General features: G+C 39.3%; 1 protein-coding gene across 3 annotated transcripts in view; it reads right to left on the bottom strand.

Moving 5' to 3' along the window:
• ASTN2 (astrotactin 2) overlaps window positions 1–21,527 on the bottom strand; it is a 1,009,693-nt gene that overhangs the window by 177,797 nt on the left and 810,369 nt on the right. For all 3 annotated transcript variants that reach the window (XM_033237645.1, XM_033237646.1, XM_033237647.1), the window contains 2 exons: window positions 12,214–12,347; window positions 10,230–10,378 (listed from right to left, as the gene is read on the bottom strand). In XM_033237645.1, coding sequence (XP_033093536.1) covers window positions 10,230–10,378; window positions 12,214–12,347 — 283 coding nt within the window. The remainder of the gene's footprint in view (window positions 1–10,229; window positions 10,379–12,213; window positions 12,348–21,527) is intronic.

The following is a 21,527-nucleotide window of genomic DNA, read 5'->3' as shown; positions in this document are numbered from 1 at the left end:
TCTTTATTTACTTTTTTTTTTTGTGAGACGGAGTCTCTCTCTGTCGCCTAGGCTGGAGTGCAGTGGCACAATCTCCACTCACTGCAAGCTCTGCCTCCCGGGTTCATGCCATTCTCCTGCCTCAGCCTCCCGTGTAGCTGGGACTACAAGCACCTGCCACCGCACCTGGCTAATTTTTTTGTATGTTTAGTAGAGATGGGGTTTCACCATGTTAGCCAGCATGGTCTCGATCTCCTGACCTCGTGATCCGCCCGTCTCAGCCTCCCAAAGTGCTGGGATTACAGGCGTGAGCCACCGCGCCCGGCCTGTATCTTTAAAAACAACTGCCCACCCACAAATTCAGGAATTGAACAATGTGGAGAATGAAAGTCAAGTCCTACAAGGAAAGGTTAAAAAACACCCTGTAAAGACAGAAGCATGTATATCATTGTCTCCAACCTTCTGAATGGCTACAGGAAGAAGGGCCTAGATCTCTGTAAAGTGACCCTAGGCCAGATAACCAAAAATAAGCAAATTTTACCTCAATTTTAAAAAGTAACTCTTGGATTAGAGCACTGCTTGCTGGAAAATAAAGAAGAATCTTGGATTTCTATTTCTGGATTAAACAGAATAACAAGGACTGGATTTATTTGCCCTATCGCCCACAACATTAAGAAATTAACACACACACACACACACAAACACCGAAGCAGGCAGGTCATGAGGTCAGGAGATTGAGACCATCTTGGCTAACATGGTGAAACCCTATCTCTTTTTAAAATACAAAAAATTAGACAGGCATGTTGGCACGTGCCTGTAGTACCAGCTATTCAGGAGGCTAAGGCAGGAGAATTGCTTGAACCTGGGAGGTGGAGGTTGCAGTGAGCCGAGACAGCACCACTGCACGCCAGCCTGGGCAACAGAGTGAGACTCCGTCTCAAACAAACAAACAAACAAAAAGAAAAACATAAAACAAGCTTGTCAACAACTGGAGATTAGGCAACAAAGTACAGAGATCCTGAAAGATGGAAAACAAATTATGTGAGCCCTAAAATTTCTCCTTGCCCTTAGAGAGTTTTCAAGCCACTGTTCAGGGAGAGGAAATGCCTGACAGATTCCCTGAATTGCCCAGCCAGAGTTCTGAGACCAGGGAAACCAAAGTGATTACAGTTCATAAGACAGAGTAATGGAGAGGAGAGAGCTGCATAGAGGAAAACTTGAAGCGATCTGTGGAGGAGTTCCTGTCAATATTCATTAGAGTACTGATTGATGCATGTATGTGAGAAATCTCCCAAAACAAGGGGATTAGTGAGAACAATGCCTGAGGCTCATACAAGGGCCAGTAATAGTGCCTGTCTCTACCAGCCATACTGTAAAACCTCAAAATTTATGGGCAACTTTGTAGAGCACACAGAAGAGTTCTCCCTTAGTAGTAGACAATAATTAGCCCTAGACTAAACACTGCTTCAGTTCCATCTAACAAATTTTAAAGATCTAAAGGAATCTTTAGATTTAGCACGATCTAAAGGAATCAAATTGTTTCTCTATACAAAAGAGTTCAAAAATGTTTTTAGGAATACAAAATATCCAGCATCAAACAAGGCAAGAATCGCAATATCTGGCATCCAATACAAAATTACCTGGCATGCAAAGAGGCAGGAAAATGCATCCCATAATGAGGAGAAAAAAAAGTCAATCAATTTAAACTGACCCAGAACTGATCCAGTTGTCAGGATTAGCGAACAAGAACATTAAAAGTTATTGTAACTATATCCCATTTGTAAACAAATTTAAGAAACAGAAAATATTAACGAGACTCAAATTGGACTTCCAAAGGTGAAAATTACAATGTCCAAGATGAAAAATAATGCTGGATGGGATGAACAATAAATTACACTTCACAGAAAGCACTGAAGACATGTACTAGAAACTATCTAAAATGGAATACAGAGATAACAAATAAGTTTTGAAAATGAAAAAAGCATCACTGAGATGAGTAACAACTTAAAGTGATTGAATATACATGTTGTTGGAGGAAAAGAAAAATGGAGGGAGATTTTTTAAATTGACAAAATAATGGTCAAAAATTTTCCAAATTTAATGAAACCATAAACCCATAGATCCAAGAAGCCCAACAAACTCCAAACACAAGAAATAAATGGCTAATAAAGAGAAAAGCTTAGAATCGGTCAGAAAAAAGGATCTCTCTCTCTCTCTAAATATGTATATATATGAATTATATATATGGGTGTATATATATATGAATTATATATATGGGTGTGTGTGTATATATATATATGAACAAAGATAGGAATGATGGCAGATTTATAATTTGAAACAATGCAAACAAGACCGAAGTGTAACATCTTTAATTACTAGGATAAAAATCTGTCAACTTAAAATTTCATGTCCAGCAATAATATCTTACAAAAAAAAATCAGAAAGCATGCATCACTAACTGACAAAATATAAGACATAGTGAAAGACATCCTTTAGGCTGAAAGAAAATGACACTAGATGAAAACATGAATGATCCTCAAAGAAGTGAAGAGTACCAAAGTTAGTATCTACAAGGGTAAATATATAAAATCACTTATGTTATTACTTAAATACCTAAAAAAAAATTAAGAAAAAATAATAAATTGTGGAATTTTTAACATATATGTGAATAACACATATGACAAAAATTGCATAAGGCTTGGAAGAGAGGAAGAACAGGATACTATTATAAGATTCCTTCCTGTGCTATACTTGAAATAGTATTATATCACTTGAAGGTAACTATGATATGCTAGGTATTCATGCTGTAAACCCTAAAGCAAATGCTAAAATTTTTTTTAAAAGAGTTATTGCTGGCCGGGCGTGGTGGCTCGTGCCTGTAATCCAGCACTTTGGGAGGCCGAGGTGGGCGGATCACGAGGTCAGGATATCGAGACCATCCTAGTTAACACGGTGAAACCCCGTCTCTACTAAAAAATAAAAAAAATTAGCTGGGCGCGGTGGCGGGCACCTGTAGTCCCAGCTACACAGGAGGCTGAGGCAGGAGAATGGTGTGAACCCGGGAGGTGGAGCTTGCAGTGAGCTGAGATCGTGCCACTGCACTCCAGCCTGGGCCACAGAGCCAGACTCCTCTGTCTCAAAAAAAAAAAAAAAAAAAAAAAAAGAGTTATTGCTAATAAAGTCAACAAAGGAGATATAATGGAATCATAAAAACTATCCAAAAGAAGATAGAAAAAGAAGAGAAATAAAAGATGGGATAATATTAAAAAAGAAAAAAGAAAAATGATAAACCTAAGCATACAAATATCACATTATTAAGCAGGTCATGGGCTCTAAAATAAATAAGTAAACAAACAAACAAACAAATATCACATTAAATATAAATGGTCTAAACATCCCAACTTTATGGTCTAAGCACCCCAAGTTAATAATGCCAGCTTGGATTAAAAAATAAGACTCAACTATATACTGTCTTCCAGAACACACTATTAATATAAAGCAATGATAGTATAAAAGTAAAGTAATGGCTGGGGACAGTGGCTCACACCTGTAATCCCAGCACTTTGTGAGGGTGAGATGGGCAGATCACCAGAGGTCCGGAGTTTGAGATCAGCTGGCCAACATGGCGAAACCCCATCTCTACTAACAATACAAAAATTAGCTGGGTGTGGTGGCGGGCACCTGTACTCTCAGTTACTCCGGAGGCTGAGGCAGGACAATTGCTTGAACTCAGAAGGCAGAGGTTGCATTCACTGAGATTGTGCCATTGCACTCCAGCCTGGGTGACAAAAGCGAAATTCTGTCTCAATAAATAAATAAATAAATAAATAATAAAGTAATAGGAAATGATAGACTTTAATACTAATCAAAAGAAAGCTGGAGTACTTAGACAAAGTAGATTTCAGAACAAATACTGTAACAGAAATATGGAAGACCATTTCACAATGCAAAGGGATCCATTCATCAAGAGAATATGAAAATTCTAAATGTTTATGAACTTAAATAACAATACCTTCAAAATATATAAAGTAAAAACTGATAAGGCTGCAGAAGAAATAAGTCCATAATTATAATCAGAGGTTTCTATAGCCCTCCCTCAATTATTGACACAAGTAGAAGACAGAAAATCAGAAAGGCTCTAGAAGACTTGAATAACATAATTAACCAATTTTATCTAACAGGCATTTATAGAACACTCTACCCATAAATAAGTGGATGCACATTATTTTAAAGTGGACACACTGAATACATCAATAGACCATCTAGACCAAAAACTAGTCTCAATAAATTTAAAATGTTTCAAGTCACAAAAACATATTTTCTGACTATAGCCGAATCAAATTAAAAAGCAGTAACAAAAATTTCTGAAAAACTCCAAATATTTGAAAACTAAGTGGCATGCCTCTAAGTAACTCGAGTCAAAGAAGAAAACAAAAGTGAAATTGAAAATACTTTGAACTGAATGAAAATGAAAACACAACATAACACAACCTTTGAGATACTACTAAAGCAGTAGTTAGAGGGAATGCCTACATTACAAGAAAGACCTCAAATCAAGAGCCCCAGCTACCATTTTAAAAATTAAAACACGGAGAAAACCAAACTCAAAGTAAGCTAAACAAATAAAATAATAAAGATTAGAGGATAAATCAATGAAATAGGAAATAGCAAAAACAGATAAAACCAAAAGTTGATTCTTTGAAAATATAAATAAATGTCATAACTATCTAGCCAAACTGATCTAGAAAAAAAAGAGAGGAGACACACATTACCAATATCAAGACGAGACTAATATCGCTATAATCTCAACAGATTTCAAAAGAAGAATAACAGAATGTCATAAAAAACTTTTACCAATAAATTTGATAATTTACATGGAATGAACACAAGTTCCTTAAAACACACAAGCTGCCAAACATCACTCAAGAAGAAACAGATGATCTAAATAAATCTATATCTATCAAATACCTAAATTAGTAGTTAAAAACCTTCTTGCAAGAAAAGGTCTAAGCCCAGATGCCTTCACTGGTGAATTCTACAAAATGATTAAGAAAAAATAATAAATTGTGGAATTTTTAACATATATGTGAATAACACATATGACAAAAATTGCATAAGGCTTGGAAGAGAGGAAGAACAGGATACTATTATAAGATTCCTTCCTGTGCTATACTTGAAATAGTATTATATCACTTGAAGGTAACTATGATATGCTAGGTATTCATGCTGTAAACCCTAAAGCAAATGCTAAAATTTTTTTTAAAAGAGTTATTGCTGGCCGGGCGTGGTGGCTCGTGCCTGTAATCCCAGCACTTTGGGAGGCCGAGGTGGGCGGATCACGAGGTCAGGATATCGAGACCATCCTAGTTAACACGGTGAAACCCCGTCTCTACTAAAAAATAAAAAAAATTAGCTGGGCGCGGTGGCGGGCACCTGTAGTCCCAGCTACACAGGAGGCTGAGGCAGGAGAATGGTGTGAACCCGGGAGGTGGAGCTTGCAGTGAGCTGAGATCGTGCCACTGCACTCCAGCCTGGGCCACAGAGCCAGACTCCTCTGTCTCAAAAAAAAAAAAAAAAAAAAAAAGAGTTATTGCTAATAAAGTCAACAAAGGAGATATAATGGAATCATAAAAACTATCCAAAAGAAGATAGAAAAAGAAGAGAAATAAAAGATGGGATAATATTAAAAAAGAAAAAAGAAAAATGATAAACCTAAGCATACAAATATCACATTATTAAGCAGGTCATGGGCTCTAAAATAAATAAGTAAACAAACAAACAAACAAATATCACATTAAATATAAATGGTCTAAACATCCCAACTTTATGGTCTAAGCACCCCAAGGTTAATAATGCCAGCTTGGATTAAAAAATAAGACTCAACTATATACTGTCTTCCAGAAACACACTATTAATATAAAGCAATGATAGTATAAAAGTAAAGTAATGGCTGGGGACAGTGGCTCACACCTGTAATCCCAGCACTTTGTGAGGGTGAGATGGGCAGATCACCAGAGGTCCGGAGTTTGAGATCAGCTGGCCAACATGGCGAAACCCCATCTCTACTAACAATACAAAAATTAGCTGGGTGTGGTGGCGGGCACCTGTACTCTCAGTTACTCCGGAGGCTGAGGCAGGACAATTGCTTGAACTCAGAAGGCAGAGGTTGCATTCACTGAGATTGTGCCATTGCACTCCAGCCTGGGTGACAAAAGCGAAATTCTGTCTCAATAAATAAATAAATAAATAAATAATAAAGTAATAGGAAATGATAGACTTTAATACTAATCAAAAGAAAGCTGGAGTACTTAGACAAAGTAGATTTCAGAACAAATACTGTAACAGAAATATGGAAGACCATTTCACAATGCAAAGGGATCCATTCATCAAGAGAATATGAAAATTCTAAATGTTTATGAACTTAAATAACAATACCTTCAAAATATATAAAGTAAAAACTGATAAGGCTGCAGAAGAAATAAGTCCATAATTATAATCAGAGGTTTCTATAGCCCTCCCTCAATTATTGACACAAGTAGAAGACAGAAAATCAGAAAGGCTCTAGAAGACTTGAATAACATAATTAACCAATTTTATCTAACAGGCATTTATAGAACACTCTACCCATAAATAAGTGGATGCACATTATTTTAAAGTGGACACACTGAATACATCAATAGACCATCTAGACCAAAAACTAGTCTCAATAAATTTAAAATGTTTCAAGTCACAAAAACATATTTTCTGACTATAGCCGAATCAAATTAAAAAGCAGTAACAAAAATTTCTGAAAAACTCCAAATATTTGAAAACTAAGTGGCATGCCTCTAAGTAACTCGAGTCAAAGAAGAAAACAAAAGTGAAATTGAAAATACTTTGAACTGAATGAAAATGAAAACACAACATAACACAACCTTTGAGATACTACTAAAGCAGTAGTTAGAGGGAATGCCTACATTACAAGAAAGACCTCAAATCAAGAGCCCCAGCTACCATTTTAAAAATTAAAACACGGAGAAAACCAAACTCAAAGTAAGCTAAACAAATAAAATAATAAAGATTAGAGGATAAATCAATGAAATAGGAAATAGCAAAAACAGATAAAACCAAAAGTTGATTCTTTGAAAATATAAATAAATGTCATAACTATCTAGCCAAACTGATCTAGAAAAAAAAGAGAGAAGACACACATTACCAATATCAAGACGAGACTAATATCGCTATAATCTCAACAGATTTCAAAAGAAGAATAACAGAATGTCATAAAAAACTTTTACCAATAAATTTGATAATTTACATGGAATGAACACAAGTTCCTTAAAACACACAAGCTGCCAAACATCACTCAAGAAGAAACAGATGATCTAAATAAATCTATATCTATCAAATACCTAAATTAGTAGTTAAAAACCTTCTTGCAAGAAAAGGTCTAAGCCCAGATGCCTTCACTGGTGAATTCTACAAAATGATTAAGAAAAAAATACTATCAATTTTAACCAAGCTGATTATCTGAGTTGACAGATACATTTCAGAAAACTGAAAAGAAGAAAATATTTTATAATTCATTTTGTGAGACCAGAATGAACCTAATTAAAACAAACAAACAAACAAACAAAAAACCAGATAAAACAACCTACATTCCTGGGATAAATCTCACATGGTAGGTTGTTTTATAATATGAAAATCTATCAATGTGACTTACCGTATTAACAAATTTAGAGAGATAAACTATACCATCATTTTAATAGACACAGAAAATTCAACATCCATTTCCAATGGAAACAAAGTTTTTGCAGCAGACTAGAAATAGAAGATACCTTCTTTGATGTAATCAAACATTACATTAAAAAACAACAACATACAACTAGCATCATACTTAACGGTGAAAGACTAAATGCCTAAAATTAGAAAAACAGTCAAAGATGTCTGCTCTTACCACTTCTGTTCAATATAGTACTAAGATTCCCAGCTAGAACAATTAGACAAGTAATAAATAAATAAATGCCATCAAAATTGGAAAGAAAGAAATATAATCGTCTCTGTATGCAGATGACATGATCATACATACAGAAAACTTTAGGAAGAACTGAGCTTTCTAACACTGGAGGCATGTAATCAGTGCATGTTGAAGTGTTAAAGAGAAAGCAAGACTAGATGATCTCCTAAGATCCTTCCAACACTGGAATTTTTCTGCTGATATGGAAGAGGTACTTCAAGGCAAAGAATGGAGTATGCCAAATAAACGGTAGAGAGAATGAGTGAGTGCACTACATTGAAAGGGAGAAGACTTTCTGCTGAAAGGTCAAGCACCCTTGTGGAAGAAGCAACACTTGAGTTTTGATGTAGACTCTGCATGGTCTATAAGAACAAGCACTGTGCTGGGCATAAGACAGACCTGGTTACAAAGCCTGACTCTGCCATACGTGTTTATGGGACTTTAGGAAAGTCACATATGTCTTTGGGATTTACTTACTTTATCTGTAGAACAAAGATCATGATCATTCTTAAGTTACATTGTTTTTTGTTTGTTTGTTTTTATTTGTGAGAAGAACAGCATGCTATGGAGATGTGATAGAGATGTGAAGCATTATTGTTAAAGTGTAAACCCACTGTTGGAGGACTTTCATTTCCCTTGGTTATCTGTGGTTTACAAACCTCTGCTATTATAAAACAGCACTCCAGAAGGACAAAGACACACACGCGCACACACACGCACACGCATACACACAAAATACACACCCACCCATTTACGGACAGTGGTAAATCTCACCCACATAAAAATAATGTATATGCAGATAATACAAACACACAGACACTTCAGTTTGCCTGTGCATACTCAGATACACAGTCTTGAACAAACACATATGCGTGCACTCCATACAGAGTCAAAAGTCCGAATTCACCAAGTTTGAAAGATGAGACAAAATCAGCTGCCCAATTACTGTTCCATGACCCGTCCCTCTGTGAAAGTGATGTCCACGCCAGTCTGTTCTGTCTCTTTCAGTCAATAATGTGGAAAAAGCCACATCAAAATCCCAGGAGACCTATTAACAGCCAACTTGACTTCTCATGTTGTCCATAACCTGGGCCTTTCTTTTTCCGACTTCTCTCACATTCACAGCCTCATTTTATCACTTTCTTCTGAATTTCAGAGGAATCAAAGCAAAAATAGCCCAGAGAGGAATGGGAGAGGTGTAGGAGACAGACAGGTAGAAAACAGGAAGACAGAAACAGAAAAGGGAACAATAAAGATCCTTTTATTCATTTATTATTCATTCAGTCAACTCATATTTGAATGTCAGACTTTGCGATAGGTGTTGGAAATTCAACTATGACTAACACAGAAATGCCATCTTACCTCTTGGAGTTTATAATTTAATTGGGCAAATAATTATACTTCTTTAATTCTTTAAATAGCCAAGTCTTGGTTCAGGATTAAAATTATAAATTTGAGGAGATATCACAAGCTGAATAACCTTGAATCAGTCTCAATGTTCTAATCTGTGAAATGGGCACAATAATCACTAACCCTCCTAAAACTGCGAGGATTAAGATGCTGAACAAAGCACTTAGCTCAGTGCCTGGCACAAAAAATAGATGTCTAATTGATGTTTTCTGGCTGGAAAATAATAATTGCTGAATGGAAGTCTCAACAGAGAACAGAAGATGTAAGCCCCAGTACAGATCACAGGTGAACACTTTGCTTCTTGGCAGTGTCAAAGATTTAGAACTCAGAAATAGTGTTCTGAGTGATAATCAAAGGTATTCCTCTTAAAAGCCAACATTCTCAAATGCTCCTGCATGCTGGAATCACTTCCAATTATCTCTTTCCCAGCACTAGTTAATGAAGACTCCAAGTGTATCTCACTAGAAACCCAACTGTGTGAATTTCCTTACCTCAGTTCCAGAGATAATATATTTACAGATCAAGCCCTTCAAGCAAGAGTCCTGCAGGCCTTCCCAGAGAGAAAAAGGTCAAATTGCCTTCAGAATCAACTAGTTCTTTGACATAATATTTTGAAGGTCCAACTCAGAGAATCAGAAACTCTTTCTAACTGCAACTTGCTATCTTTCCTTGCTCAAATTCATACAAAACAGCACACAAGGATGGACAGCGAAAAATCACTAAACAATGAAATCTTCCAATGCCTTCCCAAGACAGATGAGACCAAGTCTCCAAAGAAAGTAGAAAATCCCAGTTTCCCTCTTCTGTCATACCATCCCAAGAAAACAGGAACTCATGTACCTACCTGTGTACAGGTCAGTGTCTGTGTATTCATCCACTTTCTTATGCTGCAGAATGTAGTCAGAAACCTTGGTCCCAATAGCCGGCTGAACATCCACCCACTCCAAGGAGACCACAGTACTGGAGGGCTCCACTGTTGGGGACAGCCGCAGCCTACAGGGAATAAACAGGAAGATTCTTGTTTGGCAGCCAGCACCAGCTGGGGCCCAAAAGAGTCAGCATGTGTCAAAGTGAAGCACAGGTTTCAGTCTGAATTTAAATCTTGATTCCACCCATGATCACCAACTTGCATGACCTTAGGCAAGTTATTTCCCCTCTCATGGCCTCTGTTTCTCATCCATAAAACGGGAAGACAGGGAGCCACCCTTCAAGATCAATGTAGAATTTCATAAATTAACCCATGCACACAATATGTGCTCAATGGCAGTTTATCAGTTTTCCATATATTTATACTGTATTCTCAATGATGCTTCACTTTCAATTAAATTGGCAGTGCCTTCAAACAAAGGAACTTTCCACTTTTCTGCCATTCTCTTTAATACCCACAATGTATTAGCTAACTTTTTAATATCCTTAAGTAAATACACTATTGAAAGGAGCAAAAATCCTGGAGTAAATCTTTTTGCAATGCAAGAAAAAAAAAAAGAGTGATTAAAGGTTAGAACTAGAATGGTCCTTAGAGATGATGAAGTTTAACTCCCTCATTTCACAAAATGGGGAAAGGCTCAAAAAAAGGAAACAGTTTGCACAAGGTCACACAGCAAGCTGAGGACAGGACCATGATGGTGACTTTGCTTATCCTTATCCCAGATTCCTTTTTTCAACAATACCACACTGTCTCTTCAAAGACCATCTTATAACGTGATTCTTCTCATCCACAGAGGTCGATTATGGGACTTTATTTTCCAGTATTGGTTCCTGCCCCTCTCTTATGCTTCTCACACCACTTCTCCCTCTTCATCACATGCCTGCAACCACAGTGACCTTCCTTTACTTCCTCAGATGGTGAATTTCCAGTGTCTGGCCCTTCACATATGCTGTTCCTTCTGCCTGAGACATGAGTCTCATCACTTGTTGCCTGGCTGGTGTCTACCCTAATTTAGGTCTCTTCAGAGAGCTTTCCCGGACTATTCCCTCTCTCTTCCAACTAAAACGTCTCCCCATTATTCTCCCTAATAGCATGTCTTTGTTTCTTTTTCATATTTTTCTTATTAAAATGATTTGGTTGTTGAGACAGGGTCTCACTCTGTCACTCGGGCTGGAGTGCAGTGGTGAAAGCTTGGATCACTGCAGCCTCGAATTCCTGGCCTCAAGTGATCCTCCCACCTCAGCCTCCATAGTTGCTGGGACTACAGGCATGTGCCACCACATGGGCTATTTTTTTTTTTTTTTTTTTGTAGAGACGAGGTCTCACTATGTTGCCTAAGCTGGTCTCAACTCCTTGCCTCAAGAGATCCTCCCGCCTCAGCCTCCTAAAGTGCTGGGATTACAGGCATGAGCCATGGTGCTGAGCCCTTATTTAAACTTTTAAATTGTATTTTCCTGTTTTTGTTTTGGCATCTATCTCCTCCGTTAAATTGTCCGTTCCCTAAGTACATAGACTGTGCCGATCTCGTTTCGCAGAAGAGGTTCTCTAGTTTTGCTTTGTTGTTTTTTAATCTCAATAGCCCCACTATCCAACACAAGACATGACAAAGTAGTCAGCTGCCTACAAGCTTTTGCTGAATGGTTGCTTGAAGGAAGAAATGATGAACTGAGTGGCATCATTTAAAACAAGCACATACTGCAATATCAGTGTCCGCTCCTGTGCCACAATTCTGTTCTGCCAAAGCTCCCTTCTTTCCTAAAAAAGGAAGTAGCCTCCAGGGTCTTTGGGGATCTTGTTAAGCACCCTGGCAGCAAAAGCAAGTCATGGCATGGGCTGGCAGGACAGGAGTGTGAGTCCATGGAAAGGAATGGCCAAAGGAAAAGGGGCCATACATACGTACACCGGCTGCGGAAGGGGGCTGCAGTTGGGGAGCCCACTGGCATCAAAGGCGCTGAGGTCACACCTGCACCAGTCATCGATCACATCTCCTTTCCCTGAGCACCAGTAAGAACTCATCAGTGCACTCTTGAAGGCCTGGAAAAAGAGGAGGACAGAGTAGACAATGATGACAATAGGGGAGAGATCGAGAGAAAACGTGCTGGTGGCCATGATGTGAGCCATCGAGGGCTTTAGAGCAGCCCCTTTAAGCACAAGACCCCACCTATTCCCTAAATCCCTTGCACTCTACTACTATCAGGTTCTCCCATCCTGGGCCATTCCCTCCCCAGGAGCCAGAAGGATCACTGAGAAACAATAAAAACTATATCCATTGATAGTGTCCCCTGGGCTTGGCACTCCACCCATGTTAACTTACTTAATCTTCACAACAACCTCACACAATAGATACTATTATTATAATTTCCCATTTTACAAGTTGGAAAACTGAAGCACACAGAAAGTAAATAACTTGACTGAGGTTTACGATAGTAAGTGACAGAGCTAGGATCCAATCCAAGGTAATCTGCCTCCAAAGCCTGCCCTCTTATTAAACACCTTGCTGCACTGCCTTTTATAGAAGTCTGACCATCTCATTGCCCTGCTTAAAAACCTTCAAAGGTTTCCCACAGTCTTCAGGATAAAAATCTAAATGCCTTGTTCTCACCCCTGGCCACCTTTTCATCTCTCACCACTCTCCTGACCTTCTTGGCACAGTATCATCCGTTCTCACGCACCCACATCATTTCCACCAACAGTGAATTCCTGTTTATGTAAAATGTGCTCTAAATCAGGAGCCAGAAAACAGTTTCTGTAAAGGGCCAGAGAGTAAGCTTTTCTGGCTTCAGGACAAGGTAGACTCTTCCACAATTACTTAACACTGCCTTTGTAGCATGAAAGTGGCATAGATGATACTTTACATGAATTGGCATGGTTGTGTTCCTATAAAACTTTATTTACAAAGACAAGTAGTAGGCTAGATTAGGTCTGAGGGCCACAGTTTGCTGACCTTTGCTCTAAATGATAATCAACGTTCTATTTAATTGGAACGTGCTTCATAGTCTTTTTAAAACACATACACACACACACGCACACACACTCCATTCTATGCCTGGAATATTCCCCTCTCTGCACTCCAGTTTACTCTTTTGGTCTCAAATAGGAAACATCTTTTCTCTGGAAAGCGCACCATAACTTTCTTAAGTCTAGAACCATGCTCCTCTTCTGGACACCGTAACACACTAGACCATACCTACCAACACATTTCCTTGCCTATCTCACCAATAAACACTGGTCCCACCAAGGGCAAGGGCCAGGCCTTATTCACATGAATATTCTTGTGGGACCTAGCACAGTTATTCAGTCAACGGACATGAATGCACATTGAAAAACAGATTGCTAATATTTGGCAGTAAAGAACTTGGAAGGCACTTTCTCAGTTTAGCACAGGACAGGACTCAAGTTTTACCTTCTACTTTGTTCCCCTCCCTTGGGCTCTGATGTGGAAGATAACTTCAGAGTGTGCTTGATGCTAACACTGACATTTCAACGCATTGCAGATTCTGAATGAATGACTGCTGTCTTTAAAACGTAAGGATTTCAGATAATGTTGATCTCTTATTCCTTTGTGCTTTGCCTGCTCTGTATGATGGCCTTATTATTCATTTCTTTCATATTTTTTACTTTTGATATGCTTTTAAATAAAAGTTGCACACCGCTAAGGGCACTTGATTACCAAGATATCACTTTTTTCATTCTGCATTGTCTAAAAGACTCAAGTAGAACATGTTTGTATAAAGTGGGTCTGGGGTCTCCCTTCTGAGCGATCCAGAGCACAGATCTAGAAGGAGACGGTGTCTATCAAGAGTGTTCCTGTGTAAGCTTCCATCTCATTTATCCTGGAAGTTGACAAAAACTCTCCAATTATTCCTGCCACACATTCTTATCCATATCATCTCCTAGGGATGAATGAATGAATGATCAAATTTCACCTGAGTTAAGTGTCGTGACCCAAAGAAATAAAAAACAATTATAATAAAAGCTAATGTTCATGAAACACTAAACAGCACAGTACATGGTACTTTAAGTGTATTAAAATGTAATAATCACAATGGTCCTGAGCCACAGATATTACGATTCTCATTTATATATAAGAAAACTAGGAATCAGAGCAGTCAAGCAATTTTCCCAAGATCACACAGCAAGTAAATGGTGGAAACAGAATCCCAACCCAGATTTCTGTGACTCCCAAGTGCAGGTCTTTTCTGTTCAACAATTCTGAGCCATGGGATTAATCCCAAGTAGGGTTGCCAGATTCAGTAAATTAAAACACAGTGTGCTCAGTTAAATTCAAATTCCAGGCGACATGTTTTTAGTGTAAGTATATTTCATAAACGATTTGTATATAAAGTGCCTGGGCCAGGGTGTGTCACACAGTAAGAGAACTGTTCCTACTAGGTGCCAGAACCTATGCTGAGAACAAATGTCCATTCTCTAGCCAGCACCAGAAGGAGGCACTCTCATGAGAACAGAAACCAGATGTGACTGCATGAGGTCATGCTGACTGTTAGACCTTTTCTCGCTCCCTTTGCAGGTTCCCCCTTAGTAAAATTAATGTGCTTAACTACTGATGGCTTAAAATTCTGTAACATCTCCAGCCAGCACTGAAGGCTTAATTACCATAACGGTGAAAACCAGGGCCGTGGGGGAAAGTGACACAGATGGGAAGGTTGCACTGGACCCCAGCAATGGGAAGAGAGAGAGCATACTCTGTGTGTGTGTGTGTGTGTGTGTGTGTGGTGTGTGTGTGTGTGTTTGGTTTTTATAATAAATAGGAACTTGAGCTTGTGGAAAACAAAACAGGAAATCTCTCTGCACTTTGTGAGTTTCACCATCCAGGCAGTTCTTCGGAAGAAATCCTGCCTGTAAGAATCCACATCCACTGGCTCTTTCCCAAAACCCCGAGGAACAGAATGGGGACTGGTGCAATGGCCAGGCAAATACTGGTTAGAACACAAACACACCCTGATAAAAGACCAACATCAAACAGGGGGTCCTCATAAGGCTGCAGAAGCCAGCACTGGGTCAATGCAGGATCACTCTTTCCTTACCTCTTCTGTCCTTGCAACACTCCATCCAGAGTCCAGTTAGATCCCGGGGGAGGAAAATCATAGAATGTTCCAACTTCACAGGACTCTGTAAATCATCTAACCTAATCCATTTTACAGACGCAGATACAGTGACCCGGAGATGCTAGCTGGCTGGACCAAGGTGATAGAACAACTTTATGATGAAACTACTCTATCCCTCCGTTGAGTGCTCAAAATTACCCATTGAGATGGATACTCAATACCCACTTACAGAAGAGCATGGAGGGACAGGGAGGGACTTGAACTAAAGCCCATTTGAATCCTTGTACCCTTGACCTTAGTAGGTAACATAGGAACAATAAATGCCAATATTTCATCCAAAATTTCCTGTTCAGCTGCTCTGCTTGGGTCATGTGCTTATGTGTGTGCGTGTGTTGTTTGCATGCGTATGTGTCTCTGTGTGTGTGAGAGAAAATGAAACCTTACACCGGAAGCATTGTTGACTCCTAGCTTTTGAGTAAGTAGAGGGACCTAAGAAACAAATTCTGTACTTAATGGCTATATTTGCATGGCCATTGGTTTTCATAACAAAGAACGTTTGCATTTCCACAACTTGTAAATGCTTCCAACTTCTGGCTAATTAGCTAGCAAACCAAGCTGGGCAAGAGGAGAAAACAGCCACAAAAATATTAAGCAATCAAAAAAACTAGAATGTATTTCTGACTCTCTTGTTACTTTCCTTTTTGAACTTGCATAAAAGATTCCTCATTCTTAACCTCAATTTCCCTATCCACAAATGAGGGGATAGAAGATATGTTTTCTAAGGTTTAAGTTCAGTACACATTCAGTGAACTTCCTACTACATACCTTATGCCTTCCAGAAACTAAGAAAGGGGATTAACAAGACCAAGTCACTAATTTCAAAGGACCTGTAATTTATTAGCAAAGATACACACATAAACAATTACAATTACTATAGTTCAAATGCTATGAAGTAATACACACAGAAGGCTATGAGAGTACAGAAGGAAGGGGGCTCTTCTAGCTCTAAAACTATGACAATGTCTTAGGAATCTTAAACTTTAGGTAAATACCCTGTACTTAAGATATTTAGAAACATCTACACAGAATGTCACTAAGTCCATGAATTAAATTCCACACTCTATACTTCAAATGACTGTAATTTTTACACTAAAAAATATTCTCATGTGCTAATACCAAGTCAGTTATTTTTGATACTAAGATGGTTCTGGTCTGTATGACTCCAAAAAGATGCTCTGAAGTCCTTACTAACGCCTAATGGATTTCATCTCCACAGTATTAACAAACTTGGTCATATGACTGCTTAACCCATAACAAATGAGGTGGGGAAAGGCTTTCTAGAGAAAAAAACAATCTATTATCTTTTTACCAACTGGCTACATTTTAGGACCAGACACAGTATCTAGCATTTAATATAAGGCAGTCAATGTTTGTTTAATTAAAAGTTCACATGGAATGCTGAATAAAACAAACCAAATAAATGATAAAAGCAAAGAAAATGTGTGTGTATGTTTGTGATCCTCTTCTCCCCAGCATTACTTGTATCTCCCATGTCAGTTTGGTGCTTCCAGTCAAAAAGTGGTGGTCAACCCTCTACCTTATAAGGCTTCTCAAAACCAACCTCCCGACTGGGCTGAGTGGCTCACACCTGTAGTCCCAGCACTTTGGAAGGCCGAGGTGGGTGGATCACGAGGTCAGGAGTTCGAGACCAGTCTGGCCAACATGGTGAAACCCCATCTCTACTAAAAATACAAAAATTAGTCAGGTGTGGTGGTGAGTGCCTGTAATCCCAGCTACTCGGGAGGCTGAGGAAGAATTGCTTGAACCCGGGAGGTGGAGACTGCAGTGAGCTGAGATTGCACCACCGTACTCCAGCCTAGGTGACAGGGCAAGACTCTGTCTTGGAAGAAAAAAAAACTCCCCACTCTGGCCCCACCACTGTCTCCCTGGTGCTGCCCATTCTATAGGCACTTGCCATGGCCTTTGGACTAGTCTCCCCACTCTCATGTTGCCTTCTCCAGCATGTCCTGTCACAACTTTCTAAAACATCACAACTTATTCTATCCTCTCACTCAGAGCCTTTTGAATGTTCCACACTTTCTGTTTAAAGCCTCCACTGATTCAATCTCCTTTGTTCTTCAGCTTATGACTCTCCTCCCATCTCAACCCCCTTGCACCCCTCTCTGTGATCTAGCCCATGCCAACTTCTTACAGTAGTGCATGCACTATTTCATACCCACAAGCCTTTTCTCATGCTGTGCCTTTGGTCTGAAGTGCCCTTTTCCTACTTCTTCCTCCTTACTGAACTCTAGGAAGGAGGTGTGGACCCTGCCACACCTTGAGAGATTTTGTCCCTCTCTCCACTCATTCAATGTTTACAAATTTCATATTTCCTTGAAACTTGCTTATTTGTGTGTCCTTATCGCCTATCAAACTGTGAACTTCTCCATGGTAAGGTCACAAATTTGTGTTTTTTGTTTTTTTGAGACAGAGTCTCCCTCTGTTGCCCAGGCTGGAGTACAGTGGCACGATATTGGCTCACTGCAATCTCTGACTCCTGGGTTCAAGAGATTCTCCTGCCTCAGCCTCCTGAGTAGCTGGGACAGCAGGCATGCACCACCATGCCTGGTTAGTTTTTGTATTTTTTTTTTTTTTTTTTTTTAGTAGAGACAGGGTTTCATCATGTTGGCCAGGCTGGTCTCGAAATCCTGAACTCAAGGGATCTGCCTGCCTCAGCCTCTCAAAGTGCTGGGATTATAGGCATAAGTCACTGCACCCAGACAAGGTCATAAATTTGATTCATCTCTGTGTCCCTACCTTCAAGAAAAAGAGTGAACACATAGGGCACCCAAAATATGTTTTAAATACGTTATAAACATACTTATATTTAAATATGTTTTAAATATAAAATAGGATGTTCTGCCAAGGATTCAACTTGTGCACTTGATATTATTGTGTTCTTCTAACAAAAGAGATGACAGAAATGAATCTCTTTTGGTCACTATAAAAAGCCTAAATTACCTTGATGCCACTGAAAGGAGATTGGGGTGGACTATGGAGGCAGAGTCCCTTTTGGAGACAATTGTGATCACAGCTTGGAGGAGAGTGGGCTTGATAGCTTTTTTGCCCAGAAGTTTTTGAAGATATAAAATAAGAAGCTTCTAGGGCCTAGAGAGATGGGAGGTGAAGAGACAGTGGTTGACATCCCAGCTTTATAGGGAAACACATATTGTGTAGTTGATCAGGATGGAACTGATGAACATGGGAAGGATTGAAGAGGTTATCATAGCAGTGTCTGCAAAAAAAAAAAAAAGCAAAATAGAGGTTTCTAGCCCAGTCTGGAACTCTGGATAGGATCTACCTGGGCCATTTGCCATCCGTCATCAGCATATCTCCTCATAATGGCTGCAGAAGATTCCAATTACCCATTTCCCTGGTAGCCATAGGAGATAGGGTACAGAGGCTGGAGGCCCAACTCCTTAGGAATGAAACAAGACCTGCCCATCTGTTCTGACAGTGAGAAGGCAATTAATTGGTCGTTCTTTTACAAATCAATGAATGTATAATTAAGTAGCATGTGTAGAAACACATAAAGGGAGAAAAGTAGGTAGTGTTAGTTGACTTAAATCTTCTTATTCCCAAACAAAACAGGAAGTCAAGTGAGGTGAGTCATGTCAAACATTGCTTGGAAAAGGGAGAAACTAGGGAGTAGCCAAGCAATGGGAAGTAGAACCCTTAAACTACATATATATCCCAGAAGTTAGAGGGCTCTGAAGTGCATACAAGCATATTCATTGGCACTGATTCTTGGCATTTCAGATCTAGAAGGGCCCTGAGACATGAAGCTGGTCCTTACAACTCTGCACAGACTAGGAGGCCCAAAGAAGAGAAACATTCACTACACCAAGTTGCCTACATTTGGTCCTGGGTTCAAACCACCAACTTCTGTCATTTTAGTAGAAAGCAAGCATAACAACAGCATTTACTGAGAGGGTGGTAAGCACTTTAATATACATTATATCATTTAATCATGTCAATAGCCTTATGTAGTAGTTTTGCTGTTCCTAGCCCCATTTTATAGATTAGGAAACTGAGGTCTGAAGGTTAAAATAGCCTGTTCAAGGTCACCCTCTAAAATGTAGTAGAACCAGGACTTGAACTCAAGCCGTCTAATCCTGAAGCCCATGCTGTCAGCCACTATAACCATAAGCAATGTTCTCACTGAAGTAGAGAATATTAATAATTACATGCTATTTATTGAGTACTTACTACAAGCCAGGCACTGTTCTAAGTTCTTTTTATGTATTACTCCTCACAACACCCTAAGTACTTTAGACATATTAACTCATTAACTTTTCCCAACAACCTGTGAGCTAGGTGTAGTCATTATGTCCAGTCTGCATTTGTTTCCAAGGTCACATAGCTGGTAAGTGGTAGAGCCAGGCTTTGAATTCTGGACATTTGGCTTAAACCAGGAAATCTATGCTTTGAAATATAAAGTCTCCATATAAAAGACAATCCATTTATTTAAAATGTGATTCACACCCCTGAGTCCACCCACCTTTAGCATATCTTGGGATTTTTCACTGTACAAATGAGAACGGACCAATGAAAATATCATAATGAAATTGCAATTTTGTAAGTCAAATGTCAGCAATATCATATAGTTCAATGTAATAGAAGCCATAAGTGTGAATGAAATCACACAGAAAAAGTACAGAGCATGAAAAGAGTAAAGAGACATAGATAAGAGAATCCAAGGGAACATCAACATTTTCTAATTTACTGTGTGACCTCAGTAAGTCTCCTCCCCTCCTTGGGTCTTACTGTCACCTGTTAGTTTCTTCAAGTTGGACATTCAAATCACAGCATTGCTATTTCTGATCACTTTCTCACTTATGTTAAGATTTAGCTGTTTCTCAAAGCTGGCCATAATTTCCCCATCCCTTTTAGAACTTCCCATTCTAGATACACTGACTAGAATTGACTGTAAGCAGGCTAACCTATGGAGACAGTAAAAGGATCCGTGGTTTCCAGTGGTTAGGGAGAAGTGAAGGATGAATAAGCAGAGCACAAAGGATTTACAGGGCAGTGAAAATACTTTGTGTGATACTATACTGGTGTATACATGGAATTATACATCTGTAAAAACCCATAGAAAGTACAACCTCAACAGGGAACCCTCTCATAAACTATGGACTTTGGGTACTAATGATGTGTCAATGCAGGTTCATTGACTGTGGCAAATGTACCACTCTGGTGGAGATGTTAATAGCGTGGGAGGCTATGTGAATATGGGGTAGAGGGTATATGGGAATTCTCTGCTCACTTTAGCTGAGAACATAAAACTGCTCTAGAGAAAGTCTATTTGACTTCCTGCCAGTTGGCATCCTCTCTGCAGAGGTCATACAGATGACAAGCATACCATTAACAGTTTTTGAAGAAAGAGAGGAGTGGGATGAAGAAAACAGACACCTATTAAGCATCTCTTTATTCTGTGCCTACTGCTAGGGCATCTCCCTGTTAGCTCCTATTATCCTCCCAACAACTTGCGGAGGCAGCAGCTTTTACTGTTCCCAGTAAATCTTTTTTTTTTTTTTTTTGAGACAGAGTCTCGCTCTGTCGCCCAGGCTGGAGAGCAGTAGCACAATCTTGGCTCACTGCATACTCCGCCTCCTGGGTTCACGCCCTTCTCCTGCCTCTGCCTCAGCCTCAGGAGTAGCTGGGACTACAGGCGCCCACCACCATGCCCAGCTAATCTTTTATATTTTTAGTAGAGACGGGGTTTCACCATGTTAGTCAGGATGGTCTCGAGCTTCTGACCTCGTGATTCGCCTGCCTCGGCTTCCCAAAGTGCTGGGATTCCAGGCATGAACCACCACACCCGGCCTGTTTCCAGTAATTCTTACAGATGAGCAAGTGAAAGGTCAGAGAAGATGCTGGACCAAGGTCAACCAGACAACACAGTAGGGCAGAGGGTCTACTTTGGACTCAACTTCAAATCCCAAGCAGTGCCCCGGACCTTCTTCAACCCATCTCTTATTTTCAGCCTCAGATCCCCCCACAGAGTAAATAAATACTAACAGGCAAGGACCCATTTCCTATATAAGAAATTGTGCAGCCCAATCTATGGCTCTATAAATCACAG

The sequence above is a fragment of the Trachypithecus francoisi genome, unplaced genomic scaffold (assembly GCF_009764315.1).
Source record: "Trachypithecus francoisi isolate TF-2019V2 unplaced genomic scaffold, Tfra_2.0 Lachesis_group16, whole genome shotgun sequence".
In the NCBI taxonomy this organism is placed as follows: Eukaryota; Metazoa; Chordata; class Mammalia; order Primates; family Cercopithecidae; genus Trachypithecus; species Trachypithecus francoisi.
This window is presented reverse-complemented; position numbering and strand designations above follow the sequence as displayed.